Source organism: Electrona antarctica (genome assembly GCF_951216825.1).
Source record: "Electrona antarctica genome assembly, chromosome: 8".
Lineage (NCBI taxonomy): Eukaryota > Metazoa > Chordata > Actinopteri > Myctophiformes > Myctophidae > Electrona > Electrona antarctica.
Window position 1 is genome coordinate 46,652,654 of NC_136789.1, and position 24,448 is coordinate 46,677,101.

Below are 24,448 nucleotides of genomic sequence, written 5' to 3' on the forward strand. Positions count from 1 at the left end.
ACTTGTAAAGGCCGCTTTATTAGAATTCACAGCAACTAGTGTGTAAGATAGAATTTCTCCGACCTCATTTAGGAGCAGAGTTTTCCATTAGTCGAGTGTTGGTGCTGCTTGCTTAACCAAGGGGAAAATGGGTTTTTAAAACTGCCACTCCTGAATATTGTGTGTGTGTGTGTGTGTGTGTGTGTGTGTGTGTGTGTGTGTGTGTGTGTGTGTGTGTGTGTGTGTGTGTGTGTGTGTGTGTGTGTGTGTGTGTGTGTGTGTGTGTGTGTGTGTGTGTGTGTGTGTGTGGACTTGTATGTGTACTGTACATGCCAAGTGTGGACGCAGAGTCGCAGACTCCTTGTGCCTCTGTGTGCGTGCGTGGATGCACATGTTCTGAATGGACTAGTGTGTGTGGGTGTTCTGTACAACGTAGAGCACCATTTTAATGTGGCACCTGCCTGATGGATTGGGTGCTGATGATAGGGGTCAGCAGGGAGAGGAGGGGGTGCCACTACAGGCTTGGTTTAGAACATACTTTAAAACGCCCTGTTGCAGTGTGGTTAATTTGTGGGCTGGAGTAGACAGCAAACGGGGTGTGCCACCAAAAGGTCATTAAACCCCACATTAGAAAGAAAATGATTTCCAACATGTGAGCGAAGTAATTTTCTCAGCACCAAACATCTATACGTTGTTCCTGAAGTGGTTTGCTTAACTCATAGGCCAGTGATTGCTGTTCCCTTAACTTGATCAAAACTATCCTGGGCTAGCTTATAGCCTTCCTAAACTAAATTAATTGTCTCCACCAGCCAAAGGCATGGGGAAAGTTTGCACTCCATCCGTGTGTGCGTGTCCTTTTGCCAGCTAATCTCTGGCACCGTTAACCCGGTCGATGTCAAACTTTGCACACACACTCCCCGGATGCCAACGATGAACCTCTGCCCCAAATTTTCCAGAACGGCCTGTTATAGCGCCACCATGATGAGGCAGCTTTTCACAATTTGTACCTATAACTCAACTGCACCGATCTGCATGAAATGTTGCATGCACACTCCCTAGAGACCAAGGACAAACCTTTGACCTGCATTTTTCACATCTGCCTTTTATAGTGTCACCAGGAGGCCGACAACACTTTTTTTACAAGTGTATAGGAGTATAGGAGTATATTACTCCTCCTGATTTTGTCCCAAAATCCAGCAAATCGTTACACAGTATGATGTATCTCTATAGTCATGTCATGTGCTCAAGACGGATCTGTACGATATTTTATATCGTACAGATATTTTACAGATATTTTATATTCTATCCTAATTGGCTAACATTGGCTTTCAAAGTTTGCAGTATTGGTCCGTTTTGAACATAAAAGCCTCAAATCATGAACGTGCAATTAACGTGAAATCTTTCACGCACTTGAATTCCTACTCGGTTGATGAATATATTCCACCCTTTTCACATTTTTGCAAAACACATTTTTGGAACAAAAATCAGGCATGAGAACAAATGGCACCCTTTTCACATTGGCCTGTTATAGCGCCACCAGGAGGCCACAACCTGACCTGGCCTGGTGGAGACCTGTGCAGAGAGATGCACTTTTTCTAGTTCTTTCTGTGCCGCTAGGTGGTAGCAAATGTGTAGTTAAGCTGTGCCAGCGTTTGCGTTCACTTTAAAAGGGAATTCCACTAATTTTCAACAATTTCATCGTCATTAATATACCTTAGAGCTGTTGTATGGAAATAATAAAAAGTCCCCCCATTATTTCCACACAACAGCTCTAAGGTATATTAATGACAGTAAAATGTTGAAAATGAGTGGTATTCCCCTTTAACACAATCAGTGCCGGGATTTCTTCAAAATAGAAGCTCTGGGGTGCCGGAAAGACATGGTCGCTTTTACTCTGAAAATCCTGCTGCTTTTAACCATGGTAAATCGAGAGGAGTTGTAAAGAAACCATAGCTGGGCGTGACGGAGGGCGGGTTTCATAGTAACCGGACTAATGTTAAATGCTGCTTTGGGGCTCAACCGCTTCATATATGGATATATTGGGGGAGTAGGGGTACGAATATGTACGTACCTGGCTGATAACGTCCCATAGCTGGGGGGGTTTAAGGCCAAAAGGGGCTAATTTAGTTCAGGGTGGTAAAAGCAAATCATATGGAATTAATACAGTGCATATGTTATCTTTCCATATACATTGTACCAAATTATGAGCAATTTCCTTTCCTATAAACACAGCCACATAAACAGAACGTGCTTGTTGAAGCTGTTTAGGGCTGAAGGCCTGAAGCGAAACCACAGAAGAATAAGAAAGGCTGTCGAGGGGGGACAAACCCACACACTGAAACATGCTCATGAACACTCTTCAAGAGCATCATTTTGAGTCTTAATCTCCATGGAACAATTAGATTGTAAAGGCTGAATGCCTGTCAGCACTGAGGATTAATTAATGCTACAATAGCCTGTAAGCAGAGGACAAGGGATGAGTGGGTGCTAACACTATGATTATAACTTAACAACAACTCCGACCATATTTGAAAGAGCGTATTGTGCCTCTTCCCAATCCCAATACAAACAATGAAAATGGGGGTAAAAAGGGAAAAAAGTCAGACAAAATGGTCAATACATTTTTTTATACAGACAGATAATAGACACATTACATGGGAGAAATTTGAAATTGTTAATTATAAGCCAGGGTCCAAAATGTAAAATACGTTTTACCAATTAAAGGCTTGGTCAAAACTTAGTATATGGCTGGATCATGTATGAAGGCAGCACTGACAAAAAGTAACACTTTCAATGTAGTTGTTGGTGAGGGCTGTGACTCAAGATTTGATAATTTATTATTTCAATGAAACATTTATTTGAGTTTCTCTTGGTGTGTGCTCGGTGGAGACAAAAATACACACAAATCGACATCGGCAACGAATCAAATATAAAAAGTATCTGCCAACGAATCAAATATAAAAAGTATCTGCTGCATTAAACACTCCACTAGGGGAGACAATTAAGATAAGTTGAAGTTCATGGCCTCAATTAATGATGAGGAATTAGGCCTGAGGCTCAGGATACGTGCTGTTACAGAACACTATATTTGGTTGTAATACTTCATAATGGGAGAAAATGTGTATTGGCTGGATAAAAGGGGACTATAAATATCACAGATGCTTGATAGTTGATACTTATTTTAATATCTCATTAATCTCCTTCCTGTCATCATCGGCTGATCATTTACCGCATTTACTTCTAATTTAATTGCTATCTCTGCTTACTCACTCAGTTACTCTAAATACGCTTTTGCCAATATTTATATATTACTACATCCACAATGCCATACCCCTCTCCTTATTCTGGGATGTCCCCATGACATTTAAGCACACTGAAGCTTACAATTACTTCACTTCAGCATGGGTTAAACTTAATGATCCTAAATTAGCCGAGATGAAAAACTGTTCTTGATCACAGTATATGGGTAAGTGTCTGGCTTTTTTTTCATTTTTGAGTGGTTAGCCAATTGGCTAACGATTAACATGACATGTTTTCAAACCACATTATAGTCTAGATAGCTTGCTAACTCACCTAGAATTCACCTCTTTTGTTATTTCCAAGTTTCAACTAGCATTTATGTATGCGTGTTTAGATTAGAGTAAATTATAATGAGTGAGAGAAAAATAAGAAGTAAGAAAAACCACAAAAAGGACTGTCATCAATTTGGATATACTGTGGCCTGCATTTTGTAAAAAAGGAGAAAAGTTTCTCTCTGCAATGATAATTCATACACTCTCCCCCCCAAAATGTTCCTTTTGATGGTTAAAGCTAGAGTATGATTTCATCAGAGGGCTAGAAGAGTCCCTGCGTCAGTATTCTGTGAGGCAGCCAGAGCAGACAGACCTGCATCCATGATCAAAAGGATTTTCTATCCCATGCGCTTCTCCACTGAGGCAACAAGGTACATAGATTATAGAACAGTTTAATAGGAGAGCTATGCATAGTCCTACAGTGCATCTCCAGAGAGGTTCAAGCTAGACAATAATGCATACAGCAGGATTAATTTTCATTGTCTACATGCCACTGGCTGCCTATCGGCATTTACCAGAAGGTGTTGTGCTCTGACCACAATACCTTTCATAGAGCCATTATGATAAAACACTGTTTTGTGGTCAGACTCCAACAGCATTCTGCTAGATGTTGATAGGCAGTCAGACTCACTCGGACATGGTCACATTGTAATACAAAGTTTGGATTTCATTTTCTGTCAGATGGGGTCATAGGAACGAGGACACGGGAAAACGTTATATAGCTATATTGCAAGATCTGCATGAAGGCTTCCAGGTTGAGGCACCACAGTCCATCATCAACCCAGAACTCCACTGGATTGGAGCATCGCCTGACTGTATGCACTTCACTTGCCATGGTGTTGGCATATAGAGGGTGTGCGCATGCATAAAGTGAATGGCAGATCGAGTGGCAAAGTGAGTGACAAAGTGAATTTAATGTTGTTTAAAGTCATTTAATGCAATCATATTGGACTTTTCTGTGTGGATGAATGGGCTGTGTAGGCCAGAAAGTAGTTTTTTTGCCACTCAGTAGGCGTTCCCGCATAACTTCCGGGTATGATGATGATGTCACGCGCATACCCTCTATTGGAGATAATGCAGCTTCAACACCAGGTAGTGCTTCCTCACTATAAGAAGCTGCAAGCTGCATGGGAGGATGGAACAGTGGCACTGAAGAAAGCTCCATCACAAGCTCATGTAGGCCTATATCAAGTACAATCTCAAATGCATGTTGCAGAATTGAGACTAAACTGTTGTTACACTTGACATATCAAATAAGTGTGAAAGTATAGGTATATTGTATCGCTATTGAGATATTTGGCATACATATTTACGGTAGGCATGACATCTTGTCCATATTGTGCAGCCCCAGCGTGCGTAGGCATGTTTACGCCCTCCTGTAGCACCTGTACAACGTTTATTATGACTTACTGGTTTATTAACAACTAAGACCTGTGCCCGTCGGGCACTGGCCTACTTGGGAACGATGCAAGTTGGGAACAATGAATGTATACCCCACCCTAGTATACAATACCCGTTATATCCGTGGTCATGGCACCCGTTTTAACCTTCTGTCTGTGTTCCCTTTGTGCCCATACAGTACATGTAGATATCTGCATCTGTCTGTCTGCCTGTATCCCTTTATGCCCATATAATAGAGAACTCCATATTATGGAGCTCTCTGTATGTCTGTTCTTGTCCCTTTTATGGCCATTTGGAGATCGGCGGTTGTGGAAAGTCCTTGTGCAGTGGTCTGCGGAGAATGTCTGAAGAGCTTCGTGCTCAGGTGTGGGTACTTAGGCTCATTAGGTCCACTGCCACTGCCTTTTCTGGCAGTTCTGGACAACCATCTATACGACCGACTCAAGGCCGGGCACTGCACTCCATGTGGTGTGGTGGAATACGTGTGTCGGTGGGGTAAACGGTTCTCGAGTTACGTGGATAACAAACGTACGTACACACGTACAGAGAGTCGGTGCATTTATTAATTCAATAAGATAAATGTGTTTCACTGCCACCTATTTTATTGCAAAGTGGATATTAATGAGCATCTGCCATGCATAAAAACAAACATCCAATGTATTTACAGTACATTGATTGTTATTTGTTACACTGGGTAAACAAGGTGTAACTATTGCTATTTTGAGGGGACAACAGATGGTTAAATGTTGCAGAAAGCACAGCAATCTCTGACTATCTTGGAGATGTACGATGTAAGATGTACGCTCTCCTGGTGGTGCAGTCTGGCAGAGAGAGATGGGTATTGTGCATTGTAAGATGGTGTACTTGTTCCTCACGAGACCAATGACCCATTCAACGTAGCTCTGAACAGCTGCTAGTCCCCTCGTATAGTTTCAAGTTCACTTGGGTGCAGTTGCTGTTTCCCTTTAGTGAAGGCAGTTATTTTGAGATGATGCGCTGTACAAGCCCACAGCATCTCCTGTGGTGAACCCTCCATCTGCTAGGACCACATCACCAGGTGACAGACTTTCCAGATAGTCGCAGTTTTGTGTGATGTCCCCCCCCACCCACCACCACTAGCCACAAATAGTATGACTCCCTGTGGAGTTGAAACACTTGACAGTATTATGAAGCTTATGTACTGTGAATAAAGTTTGTGGCCTCTCAATGAACAATTTGAAGTCTGTTATGGAAGTACAATTTCTATAGCAACAGTATTTGTGAAACCAATTTGAATCTGCTTCGTACTTTGCTGAATGTAGAGTGTAGACAGCCTAATTGTGCATGATATTTAATGTAATAGACTGACCTCTGTCATAGGACATGGGATGGTTACTACAGGAATGCAGTCTAAATTCAGTCTCATTCTTATTACAATAACTACTCGGGAATGATGCAAGTCAGGAATGTATGCCCACCCATTGTAGACGTTGCACATGTTGGAGTCTTACATGTTGCCCACACCAGCTTGAGCTTCCCTGAATCGGACACTCCGTGTTTCGCTTATGCCCCGTCCCGCTAGTGCCACGTTGCCTGGCCAATGTGTGATGCCGAAGGGTCGGGAGATTCTGTGCGTATTTTGCAGATATGGGGACAGACGGATACAGACAGTTTTTCTGTCGGCAACGTTTTGTTCAACCACATGGTCACTCGGCACTAGGCATGTAATGATACACTCAACTCACGATACGATACGTATCACGATATGAGGTTCACGATACGATTTTTCACGATATTTTCAACACAATATTGTGATGTTATTTTCCAGAAAATGACAGAAAAATCTTTTTTTTTAATGATTTATCTTCCCCCCCAAGCTTTTTTCACAATTTCTATTTAACTACATTGCAAAAGTAGCATTACTTTTCATGTAAAATTACTTAATTTCTGTGCAACAACTGTAAACATGCTTTCATGTTTAAACCTAGCTCGAGTTAACATTTCTTCTTTTCTTTGATGGCATCTTAGGATAGATGTAGACCTATTTGACAGTGCAAAAACATAATTCCCTTCCTTGATGTATTAATGAGCATCAATAACGACCATCACCTGTGTCACAGACACATACAGCTCCCCTCTGCAGGCCTCTACTACTGAAAGTGACTGCATGGAGTCTGTCTCATTTATCTCCAAAAGCATGTGAATATGATGGAATATGAATACAGCTCACATTTCATATATCACACACTAGCCCACCTAAAAAAAATTGCCAAGGTGTTATATGTTAATTCTATTCAGATTCCCTGAATAGATAGAGTTCTTCTGCTGGACACTTCTTTTCAGTAGCAAAGCAGTAGAATTAGCAAAGCTAATCAGTGAATAAAACCTGCAGGGGAGGAAAATGCATTTTCAGAAAGAGTTGGAATGGCACATCTGTACAGTACACACTGAATTTATAGAGGGATTCTTTTAGGAATCCTGACCAACAGCTTTGCATAGGATGGAGGCCCAGTTACGTTCTGCACCTTGTCATCATTGTCCTCCTGCTTGAAGGATAACATGTCCACTTTGTCCCTGAGCTGATGGAACTCGGCTGTCTGTCTGCCTCTCTGGTACATGATGCTGTCTGTCTGCCTCCCTGGTACATGATGCTGTCTGTCTGCCTCTCTGGTACATGATGCTTCTGTCTGCCTCTCTGGTACATGATGCTGTCTGTCTGCCTCTCTGGTACATGATGCTGTCTGTCTGCCTCTCTGGTACATGATGCTTCTGTCTGCCTCTCTGGTACATGATGCTGTCTGTCTGCCTCTCTGGTACATGATGCTTCTGTCTGCCTCTCTGGTACATGATGCTGTCTGTCTGCCTCTATGGTACATGATGCTTCTGTCTGCCTCTCTGGTACATGATGCTGTCTGTCTGCCTCTCTGGTACATGATGCTGTCTGTCTGCCTCTCTGGTACATGATGCTGTCTGTCTGCCTCTCTGGTACATGATGCTTCTGTCAATTTTCTTCACAGTTGCTTGGCAGGCTTCATTGGAGCATGATGCACCATTCTTAGTATGGAGGGTGTCTTTACAGTAACTGTGTTCACCAGTCTGACCTCTCTCCTCCTGAGCAGGGATGCTGTCACTGTAGTGTAGTCATTCTCCATGTCAGTGATATCATGGGGTGTCACTTCACTTCCCCAACATCACGGGTCACACTTATTTTCCAAAAGTGTGTTTGTATTTTGGTGATAATATAATAATAATTCTTGGAAGTTACACAAAGTCTTTTCAGATGAGCCTCTGTGAACAATTTGGCAGGTCCCTCACATGAAAAAGTTTGAGAAACAATGCTGTACGGTACTGAGAGGCTGAGCTTTAATTAAAATATGTACTGTAGATACATTATGAGTGTAGATTTGGAATAATTTCCCCTTTCTTCACCGATCTTCCCTTCTGGGGGGGTCCTTGGCACAAACCTTTTCAGATGAGCGTCTGCGGCCTATCAATGTGGAGGTACTTTACATTGAAATGTTTGAGACACATTACTGCTGAGCGGCTGAATTAATTAGGATGTGTATTGTACTGTAGATGTAGAAGCTTCTTATGAAAGAGCACCAGACAAATGCAAGGTCCCCTTCAGAGACATAGTGCTGAAATCAAAGAGAATCCGTTTTGTTGGGCCCCACTGATGTCTGAAGTGGTGTGTTGAAGTACAGAGACTTATTTAACCCATTCAGGCCTGACGTCGAAATAAAAAAAAAAGTCTTCTAAATAATGACAATTTTTGGAAAGATTTGAGGCACATTTTAACGATTTAAAAAAAATAGCAGACCTACAAGTTCATAGCGCGCCACTCGGTGGCGCGCTATGAGCTTGTAGATCTGCTATTTTTCAATAGCTAAGTTATAACATAATGTATGTAACCACCAAAAGGGTTCCCGCTCAAAATGGGTTAATGCAGGGTGAACTGAGTTGCGGAAAATTGAGTTTGAGTTCTTGCGACGGTAAAAAAAGAACAGTGAAACAGTGCATGTGAAAAATCAATACAGATGCAGCAAACTTAAATATGCATCCAACGGTGCAAGGCACTGCAGCATTCCGCAATATTTTGACGGACAACATAGGCAATCGCTTGGGGTGCTAGCATTTCATACCTCCCTGAGTTTCCAGCCTGTAGTCACAGCCACAGGTAGTGCACTATACGGTAAATGCATGTTGATTGTTTATTTTACAGTAACTCTACCTGTCTCAAGCCAGTTAGACATGGACATAACATTCATACATACTGTACAGTACCAACAGCATCGATTGAGAAGGTCTAAGGCCTCAGTCACACAACGTTTCTTCTTGGTGTCTCCGGTGTCGCACGGCTCGCAATTAATTGTCAATGCGAGTCACGTGGTTTGACGAGACAAGTTTGCTCCACAGTGTGTGTGTGTGTGTGTGTGTGTGTGTGTGTGTGTGTGTGTGTGTGTGTGTGTGTGTGCGTGTGCGTGTGCCCACAACTACAAGCAAGTGTGTGTGCGGCGTTGTGAACTTGTGATTGATGCGTGTGATAGATGTGTTTGTTTATGCACTATGTGCTTGACAGGGTGTTCCCAAGACACCTCCCCCCAAGCCACCCCAGCCTCTCTGCTCTGGCTGGCAGTGGCACACACATTAATTAAACTGCCCTCGTAGTCCCTGATTAGCCTTTAAAAAAATACTAGTGCACCTGTAAACAGAGCTGCTACTTTTAAACACATTTTAAATCGGAGGCTTTTTTGCATTCTATTTAAATAGTTTTGAGAGACAAATTCTGCCATTTGTCCCAAAGTGACTCGTTCCATTTGTTTCAAAAAGCTTTATAGTTTATACCCAATTACCCATACATATATAACAACCCAATTACCCATACATATAGGTATATAACAATTACCCATACATATAGGTATATAACAATTACCCATACATATAGGTATATAACAATTACCCATACATATAGGTATATAACAACGCTTTATAGTTTATACCCAATTACCCATACATATAGGCATATAACAACGCAATGTGACATATATGTCACATTGGTACAGCAGTGGTACAGCATTGGTACAGCAGTGGTACAGCAGTGGTACAGCATTGGTACAGCATTGGTACAGCAGTGGTACAGCAGTGGTACAGCAGTGGTACAGCATTGGTACAGCATTGGTACAGCAGTGGTACAGCATTGGTACAGCAGTGGTACAGCATTGGTACAGCAGTGGTACAGCAGTGGTACAGCAGTGGTACAGCATTGGTACAGCATTGGTACAGCAGTGGTACAGCATTGGTACAGCAGTGGTACAGCATTGGTACAGCAGTGGTACAGCAGTGGTACAGCATTGGTACAGCAGTGGTACAGCAGTGGTACAGCATTGGTACAGCAGTGGTACAGCATTGGTACAGCAGTGGTACAGCAGTGGTACAGCAGTGGTACAGCATTGGTACAGCAGTGGTACAGCAGTGGTACAGCAGTGGTACAGCATTGGTACAGCAGTGGTACAGCATTGGTACAGCAGTGGTACAGCAGTGGTACAGCATTGGTACAGCAGTGGTACAGCATTGGTACAGCAGTGGTACAGCAGTGGTACAGCATTGGTACAGCATTGGTACAGCAGTGGTACAGCATTGGTACAGCAGTGGTACAGCATTGGTACAGCATTGGTACAGCAGTGGTACAGCAGTGGTACAGCATTGGTACAGCAGTGGTACAGCATTGGTACAGCAGTGGTACAGCATTGGTACAGCAGTGGTACAGCTTGGTACAGCAGTGGTACAGCAGTGGTACAGCATTGGTACAGCATTGGTACAGCATTGGTACAGCATTGGTACAGCATTGGTACAGCATTGGTACAGCATTGGTACAGCAGTGGTACAGCATTGGTACAGCAGTGGTACAGCATTGGTACAGCATTGGTACAGCAGTGGTACAGCATTGGTACGGCAGTGGTACAGCAGTGGTACAGCAGTGGTACAGCAGTGGTACAGCAGTGGTACAGCAGTGGTACGGCAGTGGTACAGCATTGGTACGGCAGTGGTACAGCATTGGTACGGCAGTGGTACAGCAGTGGTACAGCATTGGTACAGCAGTGGTACAGCATTGGTACAGCAGTGGTACAGCAGTGGTACGGCAGTGGTACGGCAGTGGTACGGCAGTGGTACGGCAGTGGTACGGCAGTGGTACGGCAGTGGTACGGCAGTGGTACAGCATTGGTACAGCAGTGGTACAGCAGTGGTACAGCAGTGGTACAGCATTGGTACAGCAGTGGTACAGCATTGGTACAGCAGTGGTACGGCAGTGGTACGGCATTGGTACGGCATTGGTACGGCAGTGGTACGGCAGTGGTACGGCAGTGGTACGGCAGTGGTACGGCAGTGGTACGGCATTGGTACGGCAGTGGTACGGCAGTGGTACGGCAGTGGTACGGCAGTGGTACGGCAGTGGTACGGCAGTGGTACGGCAGTGGTACGGCATTGGTACGGCATTGGTACGGCAGTGGTACGGCAGTGGTACGGCAGTGGTACGGCAGTGGTACGGCAGTGGTACGGCAGTGGTACGGCAGTGGTACGGCATTGGTACGGCAGTGGTACGGCAGTGGTACAGCAGTGGTACAGCAGTGGTACAGCATTGGTACGGCAGTGGTACGGCAGTGGTACGGCAGTGGTACAGCATTGGTACGGCAGTGGTACAGCATTGTGTAAACAGAACTATAGTTCTGTTTACACAATGCTGTACCACCTACAACTGTATATGTTTTCACACTTGCTTTGGCAATGAAAACTTTTTCTCATGCACATGAAGCTCCTAATGGAATTGACACAATAATGCCAATGTATGATCTGCTGCATGACTGTGTCGTGCACCACAAATAGCAGATCCAGAAGGTCACAACGCGTTGCATCTGAGACACGTGGGCTTGTAGATCGGCTATTGGACAGGAAGAAGGACAAATGAATGGAGAAAGAGAGAGAGAGAGACAGAGAGTTTCCATGTTTAAAAACAGAAGGGGCCCATGGAGGCGTGCTCTCCTCTTACAGGTTATTCATACATGACTTCTGTGTTCTGTGCAGTGAGCACACATGCAGTATGTACACACTAAGCCTGCCCTTTGTGACCATACTGTGTACCTCTCTTTCTCTGTACAGTTGGGTGCCACCGATATTGTCCCTTATTATTTGACCCATTTAGGCCTGACCTCAAAATTTAAAAAAAATCCTTCTAAATCCTCCAGTTTTCCACGATTTTAAAAAAATAGCAGACCTACAAGCTCGTAGCGCGCCACTCGGTGGCGCGCTATGAGCTTGTAGATCTGCTATTTTTCAATAGCTAAATTATAACATAATGTTTAAAACACCAAAAGGGGTTTTGCGCAGATCACGCAAACCTCAGCAAAAAGAAAAGGACAATATCGATGGCCTCCAACTGTATGTCTCTCGCTGTCCTTTCTCTTCAGATCCACACTTTCCTTCACATTTTATCTGACTTTAGACTTCATATTTGAGCCGACTGCGAACGAAAATAAAAGCCTGGGTAACGAGGCTAGGATAGGGTTAGTAATGGGTCAGACTAATGAGTGGTCGGAATAATGACATGTTACCATTAGGGAAGGCAATCAAGGAGCCGAATCATTACTCAGAATCATTAACTCTGGGAATCGACATTATATGCCTCTGAGCTTATCAATTACTTTGATCAATGCTGGCATGTTTTTCGGACAGTTGCTCATCAGACACACAATGTGTCTACACTTATAAGTTGAATGTGTTTGCTTCATGGGAATATTTGGCTGCCTAGCATTCCCCTCATAGCACCACAGACCTCTTCTGTCAATAGATGGATTGATATAAAAGGATAGAGGAGAGACAGAATAAATAAATTGCAAGGAGGAAAGAGAAAGAACATACATGTACATACCAGAAGTCAATGATAGAGGCCACAAGGACTCAAAAACTGAAAGTCAGCTAAACCGATGGAAAGACATTGATGGAGAGAGATAGCAATATTCCAGGCAGAGGTGATGTTACTCACTGGGGGTTCACTGCCAGTGTTGCCATGTCTGCTTATTAAAAGCGACTTTGGGCTTGTATTTCTGTGCAATCGCTTGTAAATATTGGAAGTTGCAGGTTGCAGTTTTTTATTCTTGTTTCTAACTTGAGATCCTGGACTTTATATCCATAAAGAAAGAAAAAATACAAAGTGACTTTATGTTTTTAGAGTGATGACGGAGAGAGAGTGACTTTGTACTGACAGAGAGAGAAGGGATAGTGGAGGAAAAAAGGGACTTTATACTCGTCGAGTGGAACGAGGAGGAGAGGGAGGGAGAAAGAATGACATTGTACTGACGGACAAAGACTGAGGGGAGAGATGGAGGAAAGATTGATTTCATTCCAGAGAGTCGAGACAGAGGGAGAGGACAAAGTGAAAGACCTGGAGAGATACCGGGGCATTGCGCTCATGTCACAGACATGACACACACGCACGCACGCACAGCACCAATGGAGTGAGATGCAGGATAATATACTGTTCTGTTGTATAACCTGGAATTTCCCTCTGGAATGAATGTGATTGACTGCCAGGGGGTCTGTGGTCGTTGGATCACGTTGTACTGTAGCTATTCGTTTGTGGAATAGAGTGATTCAGATTTCTACAGAGAGTATAGAACTGAATACATGGCTCTGATGTTGGTTGAGGGTCATTTGTTTCGCACAGCTTCGCAGTGATTTTTGGGAAGAATGTCCTCATTTGTCAACAAAAGTGCCCTCAAGAGTCTTGCCGGAGTCCTCATTCAATGCCACTTTGACTATGCTTTGCACCTCTTGGTTCTCCAACATCTCAAACTCACTAAAAAGTAAGACCTCCCAAAACAAACAGATTCGACTACTTAGTCTTAGGCCTATAAATCCAGATGACTCACCTAATTCCAACACATTTTGCTAGTCTGGGATGGCTCAGGGTATAAGACAGGATTAAGCAATTAGAAATGGGAATTGTTTTTTAAGATGGTCAAAGAGTCAATGCCCCCAATGCACTCAATACCCTCAATCCCTGAATAACTACTTCACCAAAGTGAGTGACAGCCACAATACTAGAGGGAGCAACAACGATCTGGTACCACAGAAAAGTCTCATTCTACTATACTCTCCCACCAAAATGTGGAATGCTCTGACACCATCCCTTAAAACAATGTGGATCACTGGCTTCTTTCAAAACGCATTCCGTGGTACAAACACACAGACACACAAAGCTGTGCTTAGGAGGAGCTAGCGCCCCTCAAAGAAGCTCGTAACTTACGTGGTGTATGTTTTTTTTCTTAACCAATTTCTTTTCTTTCGCCTTAAGCTTCCACCAAAGTTTGAACAACTTTTTTCTGCTGTCTTCTCCCTTTGTGTTTGAAATGAAAGCAAATGCAGCCCTGGGCTTTCTCACTGTATCGTGGGATTGTCAAGTGTGCCTCATCTTCCACATCTTTCTACCCTCTTATGACCCCCCACCCCCCCCGCCCCGGATCAGTTGAGCACTGTAGAGTAGACTGTGGGGGTGTGTGCATAAAGCACACGACCGTGTGATCATCTGTGCATGTGTGATTGTTCGTGACTGAATAGTGTGTGGTTTTCAGTAGGAGTGAACACCATCTTTAATGTCATCTCGGAAGGCATTAGGCAGCAAGAGAGAGTATTAAAGTAATGTAAATTTACAGTACTTAGGCTACTACTTTAGCTCTCTCTGTGCTATTTATTGTTGTTTGTTTCATTATAATTCATTCCTACTCAAGTTCATAGTAGAGTTCATGGGATTACAAGTTAAATAGATAAAAAGATAAGTGTTTTTCATTTTGTCATAATTGTTCTATGCTTCATAGTTGTTCATGTTCATTTTTGTAATGTTTTGTTGTACACAGTTTGAGGCCTCGTAAGCCCTTTGGGCTTCTTGCCTCCTCCCAGCACTTTCTTTTTTATCTTCTATGTATCTTCCCTTTTGTACTGTTTTTATACTGTGCTAAATAAAAAAAACAATCAATATGCAATGTTAGTCTTTTCTACTAAAATGGTCACTGTGTTCCTTGCCTGCCAAGAACACCACATACAGAGCTATAGCTCCACTGCGCCACAGTGCGCCAGAGCCATAAAGTATAGACAGAGTTGCGACATTGAGGGGGCAGAAAACAGCCCGGTCACATGGTTCATGTACTCACGCGAGCCCATAGACTCCACTGAATTCCGAAAACTTCCAGTGTCCCAATTCGCCAAGTCTATGTAGAATAGCCGCCATTGGACTGGCCCCATGAAGTGAGCGGAGTTGTCGTAACTGTCTTACTCTATGGCTCTGGCTCTGCGCCACAAGGGGGCATTACACTCCAGTGAGCGCTACAGGTCAGTCAATGAGGATGTATTGTGAATGACGCTGCCGCAGGCTGGACAGAAATGTGTCATGTGTTTAACATGACAGGCATCTTGTTGCAGGTGAACTATCATAAAGTGGGTGTGTTGATGGTGGAAAAGTTGGCTATTTGTCTCCACAAATGTTTGGTTTGATGTAGTAATGTCCTGCTTAGCAGTTTAGCCTAGCAGCTGAGCTTAGCAGCTAAAGCTAAGATGGTGTCTGCAGAGGCCCCATGCTGCTACTGTGTGACTCTAAGGTGGTGTTATTAATACAATAATCCCAACCCACTGTAATGGTAATATACTGAATTTTAGAACCAACAGAACTCCTCTTGTTCTATTTCCCTTGCACAAATGCACAGTATGGCATACAGGTTTTCAAAGGGGGGATGCCAGGGGAGTCAACTAGAAAGGAGACATGGAAAAAAGATAAATGAATACAAATACACACGCGCACACATACACACGCGCACACATACACACACACACACACACACACACACACACACACACACACACACACACCTTGGCATGGAAAAGTTTGGGATCCCCTTCAATCCCCTAGCGCACGTGAAGATTGAAGGGGAGGTGGAGAATAGATCCCAGTTGAACTAATTCATTTTTTTGTTTTGTTTTTTGTATCTCTATATGGACTTAACTAATTACCTGTGTGGCTGATGGCTGATGATTGGATGACAGATGACTTTAAATTACCTTTATAAATTTAGATTTCAAAGATACAAGGGTGCATGTGTTTGGTCCGATGTACTACACACATTAGTCCGACACCCTAACCCTAGGACCCACGGGTGATTCTTAACCGGCCACGCATGTGTCTTAACCGGCCACGCATGTCAGGAGCCACGGGTGATTCTTAACCGGCCACGTATGTGTCTTAACCGGCCACGCATGTCAGGAGCCACGGGTGATTCTTAACCGGCCACGTATGTGTCTTAACCGGCCACGCATGTCAGGAGCCACGGGTGATTCTTAACTGGCCACGTATGTGTCTTAACCGGCCACGCATGTCAGGAGCCACGGGTGATTCTTAACCGGCCACGTATGTGTCTTAACCGGCCACGCATGTCAGGAGCCACGGGTGATTCTTAACCGGCCACGCATGTCAGGAGCCACGGGTGATTCTTAACCGGCCACGTATGTGTCTTAACCGGCCACGTATGTGTCTTAACCGGCCACGCATGTCAGGAGCCACGGGTGATTCTTAACCGGCCATGCATGTGTCTTAACCGGCCACGCATGTGTCTTAACCGGCCACACATGTCGGGTGGGAGCTACGGGTGATTCTTAACCGGCCATGCATGTGTCTTAACCGGCCATGCATGTCGGGCGGGAGCTACGGGTGATTCTTAACCGGCCACGCATGTGTCTTAACCGGCCACGCATGTCAACTGTCCGACAACATGCGTGGCCGGTTAAGAATCACCCGTAGGATTCTTAACCGGCCATGCATGTTGTCGGACTGTTGCATGTCGAACTGTTATTATGTCTGACCAATGTATGCGCCCCCAATTATACAGCTAAGAGCCTCCTTTCTCTCAGCATTCTGTAACTTACATGTGCATTCTGCGATGTTAGCCTGATTTCGGTAGAGCAGGTCACATGTGTTTATAATTTGTGCCCGAATTGTCTTATTTCCTTCTAATAATACTTGGTATTTTTCACTTTACTTAGAATAAAGCTGTGGCAGATGATCTGTCCCCAATCTCCCATGCAGAACCATCCTGAGATGCCTTCTGGGGTCACGTAAATGAATTCCATGTATGACCCAGCTGGCCGAGTGGAGTGGACCCCTTCTCATTGTTGTCCACTTAGCACTGATCGTCCTTCGTATGATGGTAGTAGCCTATAGATGATGCTACCATTAAAGTGATGATCGATTCTGACATGCTGAATATCATGGGATGATGGTGTAATCATTTCCTGTCTCTCTCTCTCTCTCTCTCTCTCTCTCTCTCTCTCTCTCTCCCCCTCCCTCCTAGGTATAAGCTGTTTCATGTACAGTTGGGAAGGTTGGTGCAGTCTGAAGGCAGTATGGATGACTTCACCAAGGGCTTCCAGTATTATGGTGTCCAGAGGCAGCCCAACAACGGCCTGCTGTTTAGAGAATGGATACCAGGAGCACAGGCCTTGTACTTGACTGGGGAATTCAGTAAGCACATATGCACGCACGCACGCACGCACGCACGCACGCACGCACGCACGCACGCACGCACGCACGCACGCACGCACGCACGCACGCACGCACGCACGCACGCACGCACTGTACATGTCATGCATTCACATATACTGTAGATGTATGCATGAAGCTGCACACCCACTCACTTGTAAACACATTCAGGCACTTCAGAGACAGACAAATGCAAATGTATCCCATGCTTGCCAACAGAGCATATGCATGCATGCATGCATGCACACACGCACACACACTCTCTCACACACACACACACACACACACACACACACACACACACACACACACACGAACATATATATTCTCGTGTTGAGAGTATCGCCAAATTAATGTTTCCATGGGAACAGACCAGTCTTTTAATGCATTTGCTGAAGTGTGTGTGTGTGTGTGTGTGTGTGTGTGTGTGTGTGTGTGTGTGTGTGTGTGTGTGTGTGTGTGTGTGTGTGTGTGTGTGTGTGTGTGTGTGTGTGTGTGTGTGTGTGTGTGTGTGTGCCCACCCCATAGTGTATGTGTGGGTGAAAGGGGAGAGAGAGAGAGACACACAAACAGAGAGAAAGTGTGTAGCTACCGTAGTGTCTGCTAATTAGTTCCTCACTGTATTTTAAGTGAATGGTAATGTGCAATTAAAGGTAATAGCATTATCATTGCTTACATTATAACCCCCTAAACATCAACTAGCTGTTTTTAGTTGTTGTTTTCATTTTCTCCCAACATAGTCATTGCCAATATCCCCCCATGTGTGTAGTCACTGTTTGATCTTGGGGAGGGCGTAGGGGGGAGGGCGTAGGGGGAAGGGCGTAGGGACAACCACGCGTCTCCTCACATACACATGGAGTCACCAGCCGCTTCTTTATAGCTGACAGTGAGGAGCTTCACCGTCCGGGAGTGCATAACTCATGCAGAAGAACATACTATCCTTCCCAGTTCCGCTCGCTGCCGAACAGGCGCCCCAAACAACCTGTCACAGTTGTTTGTGAAAGCGAAGCAGGCTAGTGCGTAAAAGGCCCCAACAGCCACAACAAGTTTCCCAACTGACTACTAGGATCATGAGAGACGTTCCATCCTCTCCCTCCGTAGCCACTGCCAGCAAGGTGCCTTTGACCTACTGTATAGGGCCAGCCTCTTAAACAGCATAGCGTTTCTCCATCAAACATCAGGCGGAAAACACCAGATCTATAGGCTCACAATGTGCTAAAACGGACACATTGTGAGCAGACTGGCTATATCCATAGTTAATTAGCTTGGAGTTGACATAAATGACGAGATATTGAAATGGTGTCCTCTCTCATCTCTTCTTACTTTTCAATAGACTAACATCAGATCTGCTTATATTCACAGGAGGTATAGTGCATATTAAGTCAGTTTCTCCCTGTTTTGATCTGCATCAAAGCTCTGAGGACTTGGTTTCTTGCTGGAACTTCTGCTGTGAAATCCTGACTGTTAATTTAACCCTGAGAGTGTATAGGGGTGAGAGAGAGTGTGCGTGTGTGCATGTATGCGTGCGTGCATGTATGCGTGCGTGCGTGCGTGCGTGCGTGCGTGCGTGCGTGCGTGCGTGCGTGCGTGCGTGCGTGCGTGCGTGCGTGCGTGCGTGCGTGCGTGCGTGCGTGCGTGCGCAAAAACAAAGACAGTTTGTTTGTAATCCTGTATGCGTTTAGAGCTCTATTTTGAGTGTGTGTCTATGGCATGGTGTACCTGTGTATGTTCTAATGTATGTGTGTGAATACGTGTGCACATGCCTTAGTGTGTTTTTGTCAGGTTGAGGCCCCAGGCGGGGTTATTAAGCAGCAAGCCTGCTGCCTCAGGCCACGTTAACACTCCCTGTGTCCCAACGGAGCCGTGTGTGTGTGTGTGTGTGTGTGTGTGTGTGTGTGTGTGTGTGTGTGTGTGTGTGTGTGTGTGTGTGTGTGTGTGTGTGTGTGTGTGTGTGTGTGTGTGTGTGTGTGTGTGTGTGTGTGTGTGTGTGTGTGTGTGTGTGTGTGTGTGATTTGTAGCCATATGCAAATGCATGCGGAAACAATCATGTGACCACTGAAGGGGGTGTATGTGTGAGTGGGGGGGGGGGGGGGGTGGAGGTGCTGCACAGAGAGACACACACATGCATATACTGTATATACCATCGTACTGTACAGTATGTCAACCTCTAAAATGTTAATGTATCACAAATGTAGCCATTTGGATTACATTTGTACACATGGTTATATGTGTACACTCTTAAAGTGAAATTAACTGAAGAAGTGAAAGAGCAGACAACAGGAAGGGTTAAGTGTGGTGCAGCTAAAGAGCAGACAACAGGAAGGGTTAAGTGTGGTGCAGCTAAAGGCAGGATCTCTCTCTGATATCCAGGTGACTTTGCTCCAGGCAAACATTGATTATCATCAGTGGGCTATCATGGGAATCTTTAACTGTTTTTCCACCTTCTCTCTGAGTTCCCCCACACATAAAATAATTAACATCTCTCTATCGATAAACTCCAGAACCCTGTGTGTGTGTGTGCGTGCGTGCGTGTGCGTTTCTCCTGGGCATAACTCGGGCACCGTCCAACCAATTTGATTGGTTTGATTGGTCATATAAGTCGCTGATGACTCAGGGATGGTGTTAGTCACGGTCGGATGCTTGTCCAGAACCGAAAATCCAGGAATGTCTGTAAAGTCTGGTCGCCTGGTCTGATTGGTTTGACGGTTGTTCAGAACAATCAATCTGACTCATACTCCCATTGTACCAAAGGCTCTAGTCGTGGCCCAAATGAGCCAATTGAATGCCATGGCAACCTCAGCTTGATTTGGCAAATGGGCTCTATGCAGCCAACACTTCCACGTTCAGTTTGGGCCGCCGGAACGCTTCCGGTCGGCAGATACTCATTCACTGTGAACGCACGGTTGTGATTTTGTAGGAATAAAGTTCAGTACTTTAAACCACACTATTTCATTTGATAATGTGATGGCATAGTTTTTCATAGTTTGTATTATTTGTGTTGCAACTTGCAACGTTGACATGATCACATGAGTTAGAAACGTCTTAAATCTCCTGTTAAAAACGGCAGTTCTTCATGGAGTTGTTACCGGTGTTGCCATGTCCGCTTGTTATAAGCGACTTTGGTCTTGTTTTTAGGTAAAGTTGCTTGATAATATCGGGACAGTAGTTGCAGGTTGCTTTTTTTGGGCTTGTTTCTAAAGTGTAGTTGCTTATTTAGGATTGTTTCCTAATGTTTAAACCTGTGAACATTGTCATGAAGGAGACCCATGTATTTGTGCACACGAACCCCCATCTGAAAAATGTTTTGTGCCAGGTTTTTATTTTGTATTTGTACAAAACAAAAACTATTTAGGAAAATATCAGATCTACAAGCTCACAACGACGCATTGTGAGCTTGTAGATCTGCTATTCTCAAGTAGATGCCGTGATGTATAGTCTTATTAATAAATATTAATTATATAGTAGCTCATTTGTGGAGTGGCTTCTTTTCATAGACCTGATTGCTTATTTCTCTCACACAATGGCAACACCGGTTGTTATGTTGGCGTGATTTCTTTCTACGTCCGAGCATAGACATGGTAACGACCGTAACGCCCCGCCTGCCTTTGATTGGCCTACCGACACAGCCGGTGTCTCCGAGGTGGAAAATACATGCTGGATAGTCTGCTGCGCGAGGTTACTCCGTGGTGGGAAATAAATAAATAATACAAGTACGATATAATACAAGAGAATGACAGCTTTGGCACGCACGACAGTAACTTTTATTTTTGTAGAAGAGGCAAACTAATATTGTTTATGCCGTTGGCCTGTTTATGTATACCATTATTAGATTAGATTATTAGATTAATACACGATAATCAACACTAACACTTTAATTTAGAACACAGCCAAATCAAATCATAGTTGTTCAATCAATTATTCAATCAAAGCAAACGGTAAACAATATTGGTTTGCCTCTTCTACAAAAATTAAAGTTACAAGTTACTGTTGTGTGTTGCCATTCTCTTGTACTTGTATTATTTCCCACCACGGAGTACCCTTGCATCTCGGAGGACAGGCAAGACGGGCCGTGTCGGTAGGCCAATCAGAGGCAGGCGGGGCGTTACCATGTCTATGCTCGGACGTAGAAAGAAATCACGCTTCTGTTGCTGTGTATAACAGCTGGAGACGAGAGGTAGGTGTTGCCAGATTGTGTGAGAGAAATAAGCAATCAGGTCTATGAAAAGAAATAAAACACCTGGCACAAAACATTCTTCAGATGGGGGTCTGTGTGCACAAATACATGGGGGTCCTCTATGACAATGTTTGAGCAGAAACACAGGTTTAAGCAACATTAGGGAACAAGCCTAAATAAAAACCGTAACTTGCAACTTGCAAACTACCAATACAAGTCGCTTATAACAAGCGGACATGGCAACACCCGGTAACAGCTGGAGAAATACATGAAGAACTCCAGTTTTTAACAGGAGATTTAAGACGTTTCTAACGTCGCAACACAAATAATACAAACTATGAAAAACTATGCCATCACATTATCAAATGAAATAGTGTTGTTTAAAGAACTGAACTTTATTCCTACAAAATTACGAACGTGCGTTCACAGTGAATGAGTATCTGCCGACCGGAAGCGTTCCGGCGGCCCAAACTGAACGCGGAAGTGTTGGCTGCACACCTGCCATTTGATTAGTTACAACTGCACAGGGACTTTTCCTTATGGCTACAAAATGGACACAGACAGACATATTGTTACAATAGGTACTCTGACAATGGTTATAAGGGGTATTGTATGCATTTCCTATTTGCATTGTTCCCAACTTGACCGGTACCCAACGGGTAGAACTAGTGTTCTAGTCTTCTATATATGTTATATTATTGGAGTGTGAAATGTCACGCTGGGCCTCTACGTACTAAGATAATGGGTGCCCTACTGGTACTACTTTGGGTACTCGACAACCGGGTGGGGCATGCATTCCCAACTTGCAAGTGTGTGACTAGATACAGTGCTGTACTGTATGTAGTCTTGTGTTTGTGTGTGTGTGTGTGTGTGTGTGTGTGTGTGTGTGTGTGTGTGTGTGTGTGTGTGTGTGTGTGTGTGTGTGTGTGTGTGTGTGTGTGTGTGTGTGTGTGTGTGTGTGTGTGTGTGTGTGTGTTGTTTTATTTCATTTCATATACTGTGCCTGTGTGCGTACAGCGTACTATACTGTACATGTATGTAATGTAGTGCAAGTATTTTTTTTACGTGTGTGTGTGTGTCTGTGTGCACACACACGTGCGTGCGCATATCCTACTGTGCCATCCACGCATCATTCCACAGCTAAATGTTATTGCCCCAGCCAGAGATTACTCTCTTTATACCCCTATTACCAGCTGCTCCTCGCTCCTTTTGCTTCTCATATTCATTTCCCTCTTCCCTCTCTCTCCGTCCGCTGACATCTTTCATATGGTGTCCTTTCTCCCCCCACAACCCCCCACACCCCCAGCGCCACCTCCGCTGCCCCCTTTTTCTCCGTCTTTTTAATTCTCTGCTTCTCTGGGCAAGACAGTGGTGTCAACGGAGGGCTTAAGCGTTGGTGTAAACGGGGTGAGATTGCATTTTGACACGCCGCATATTATTTCCCCTTCAATTTGTACGCGCCGGCAAAGAGGGATGTGGCGGGGGCCCCCGCACCACCACCACCACCGTCCCCCCACCCTTCTCTGCACTCCTTATCCTGCTGTCAAAAGGCGTCGCTAGGCGAGGAAGGTCTATAATGGCCCGGACGGAGCGCTCCGCATTCTCCCTCCCGAGTCCCTCATTTCGCTATTCATTTATGCCGTCCTCTGCGCTGAACTGTAACCGCGGAGCTAGCTGCGGCGGACCGGAGTGGGGAGATATGAGGAGGAGAGGAGGAGAAGGGGTGGTGAGAGGGAGCAAGTACAGGATGAGGAAGCAGATTATGGATGACAAACTGATGTGGCCCGGCGCGTCCAGCGAGAGAAGGGGTCAAGCAATCTCGTTCTGTCCAAGTTCGACTTTGGCTCGATGGCAAAACTTGCTCCTCCTGTCTCCAGATGAATTCACTCACTATTGATCAGACAGTCAGACTCCCAGTGGCATTGGACACACCATGCACACACACGCACACAAACGCACGCACGCACGCACGCACGCACGCACGCACGCACACACACACACACACACACACACACACACACACACACACACACACACACACACTGTATATATTTATACACACACACACACACAAATCTCACAACAACTTCCAATCCTGTGGACCCGTGAGGGTCCATTTGGTTCCATTAGTACACTCTCAAGGTGAAATTAACAGGATTCTACTGTGTACACACTGGCTCAACCCCTGAGCCCCCTTGCACACTATATTGAATACATAAAGCAGCAGTACTGCAATTTTATCCAAGGAGCTGTCACTGTTTCCAAAACAAAATTAGCAGTGTTGCACTGCCTGACTAAGGTCCAGGCTTCCCAAACCAAGTCCAGGTGCCTTGAGATTCATTATTATTGCAATACTGTATAAAGAACTATAAAAAGTTACTACAGTATATCATTACATTGTGTGCACTTATTTCCCAATACAATTATTATTATTTTACTTTTTATTTGGTATTTATAAATTCAAATATATGCGATAACACGTTATAGAGGCTATTTTGAAAATAAATGAATGCAGGTGTGCCTTGAGATTTTGACTTGCCTTTTGGTTATTGGTGTCTTGGGCACAACATGTTTGAAAACCACTGCCTTATCTCGCAACCAGGCCCATAGCCTTGTACCCAGCCAATAGCATAGTACCCAGCCAATAGCCTTGTACCCAGCCAATAGCATAGTACCCAGCCAATAGCCTTGTACCCAGCCAATAGCATAGTACCCAGCCAATAGCCTTGTACCCAGCCAATATTATAGTACCCAGCCAATAGCATA

General features: G+C 44.4%; 1 protein-coding gene across 1 annotated transcript in view; it reads left to right on the forward strand.

Moving 5' to 3' along the window:
* The window catches only part of LOC306927690 (1,4-alpha-glucan-branching enzyme-like), a 158,520-nt gene that overhangs the window by 14,432 nt on the left and 119,640 nt on the right, over positions 1 to 24,448 (forward strand). Inside the window, exon 2 of the mRNA XM_079507517.1 lies at positions 17,321 to 17,490. Within this exon, the coding sequence (XP_079363643.1) occupies positions 17,321 to 17,490 (170 nt within the window). The remainder of the gene's footprint in view (positions 1 to 17,320; positions 17,491 to 24,448) is intronic.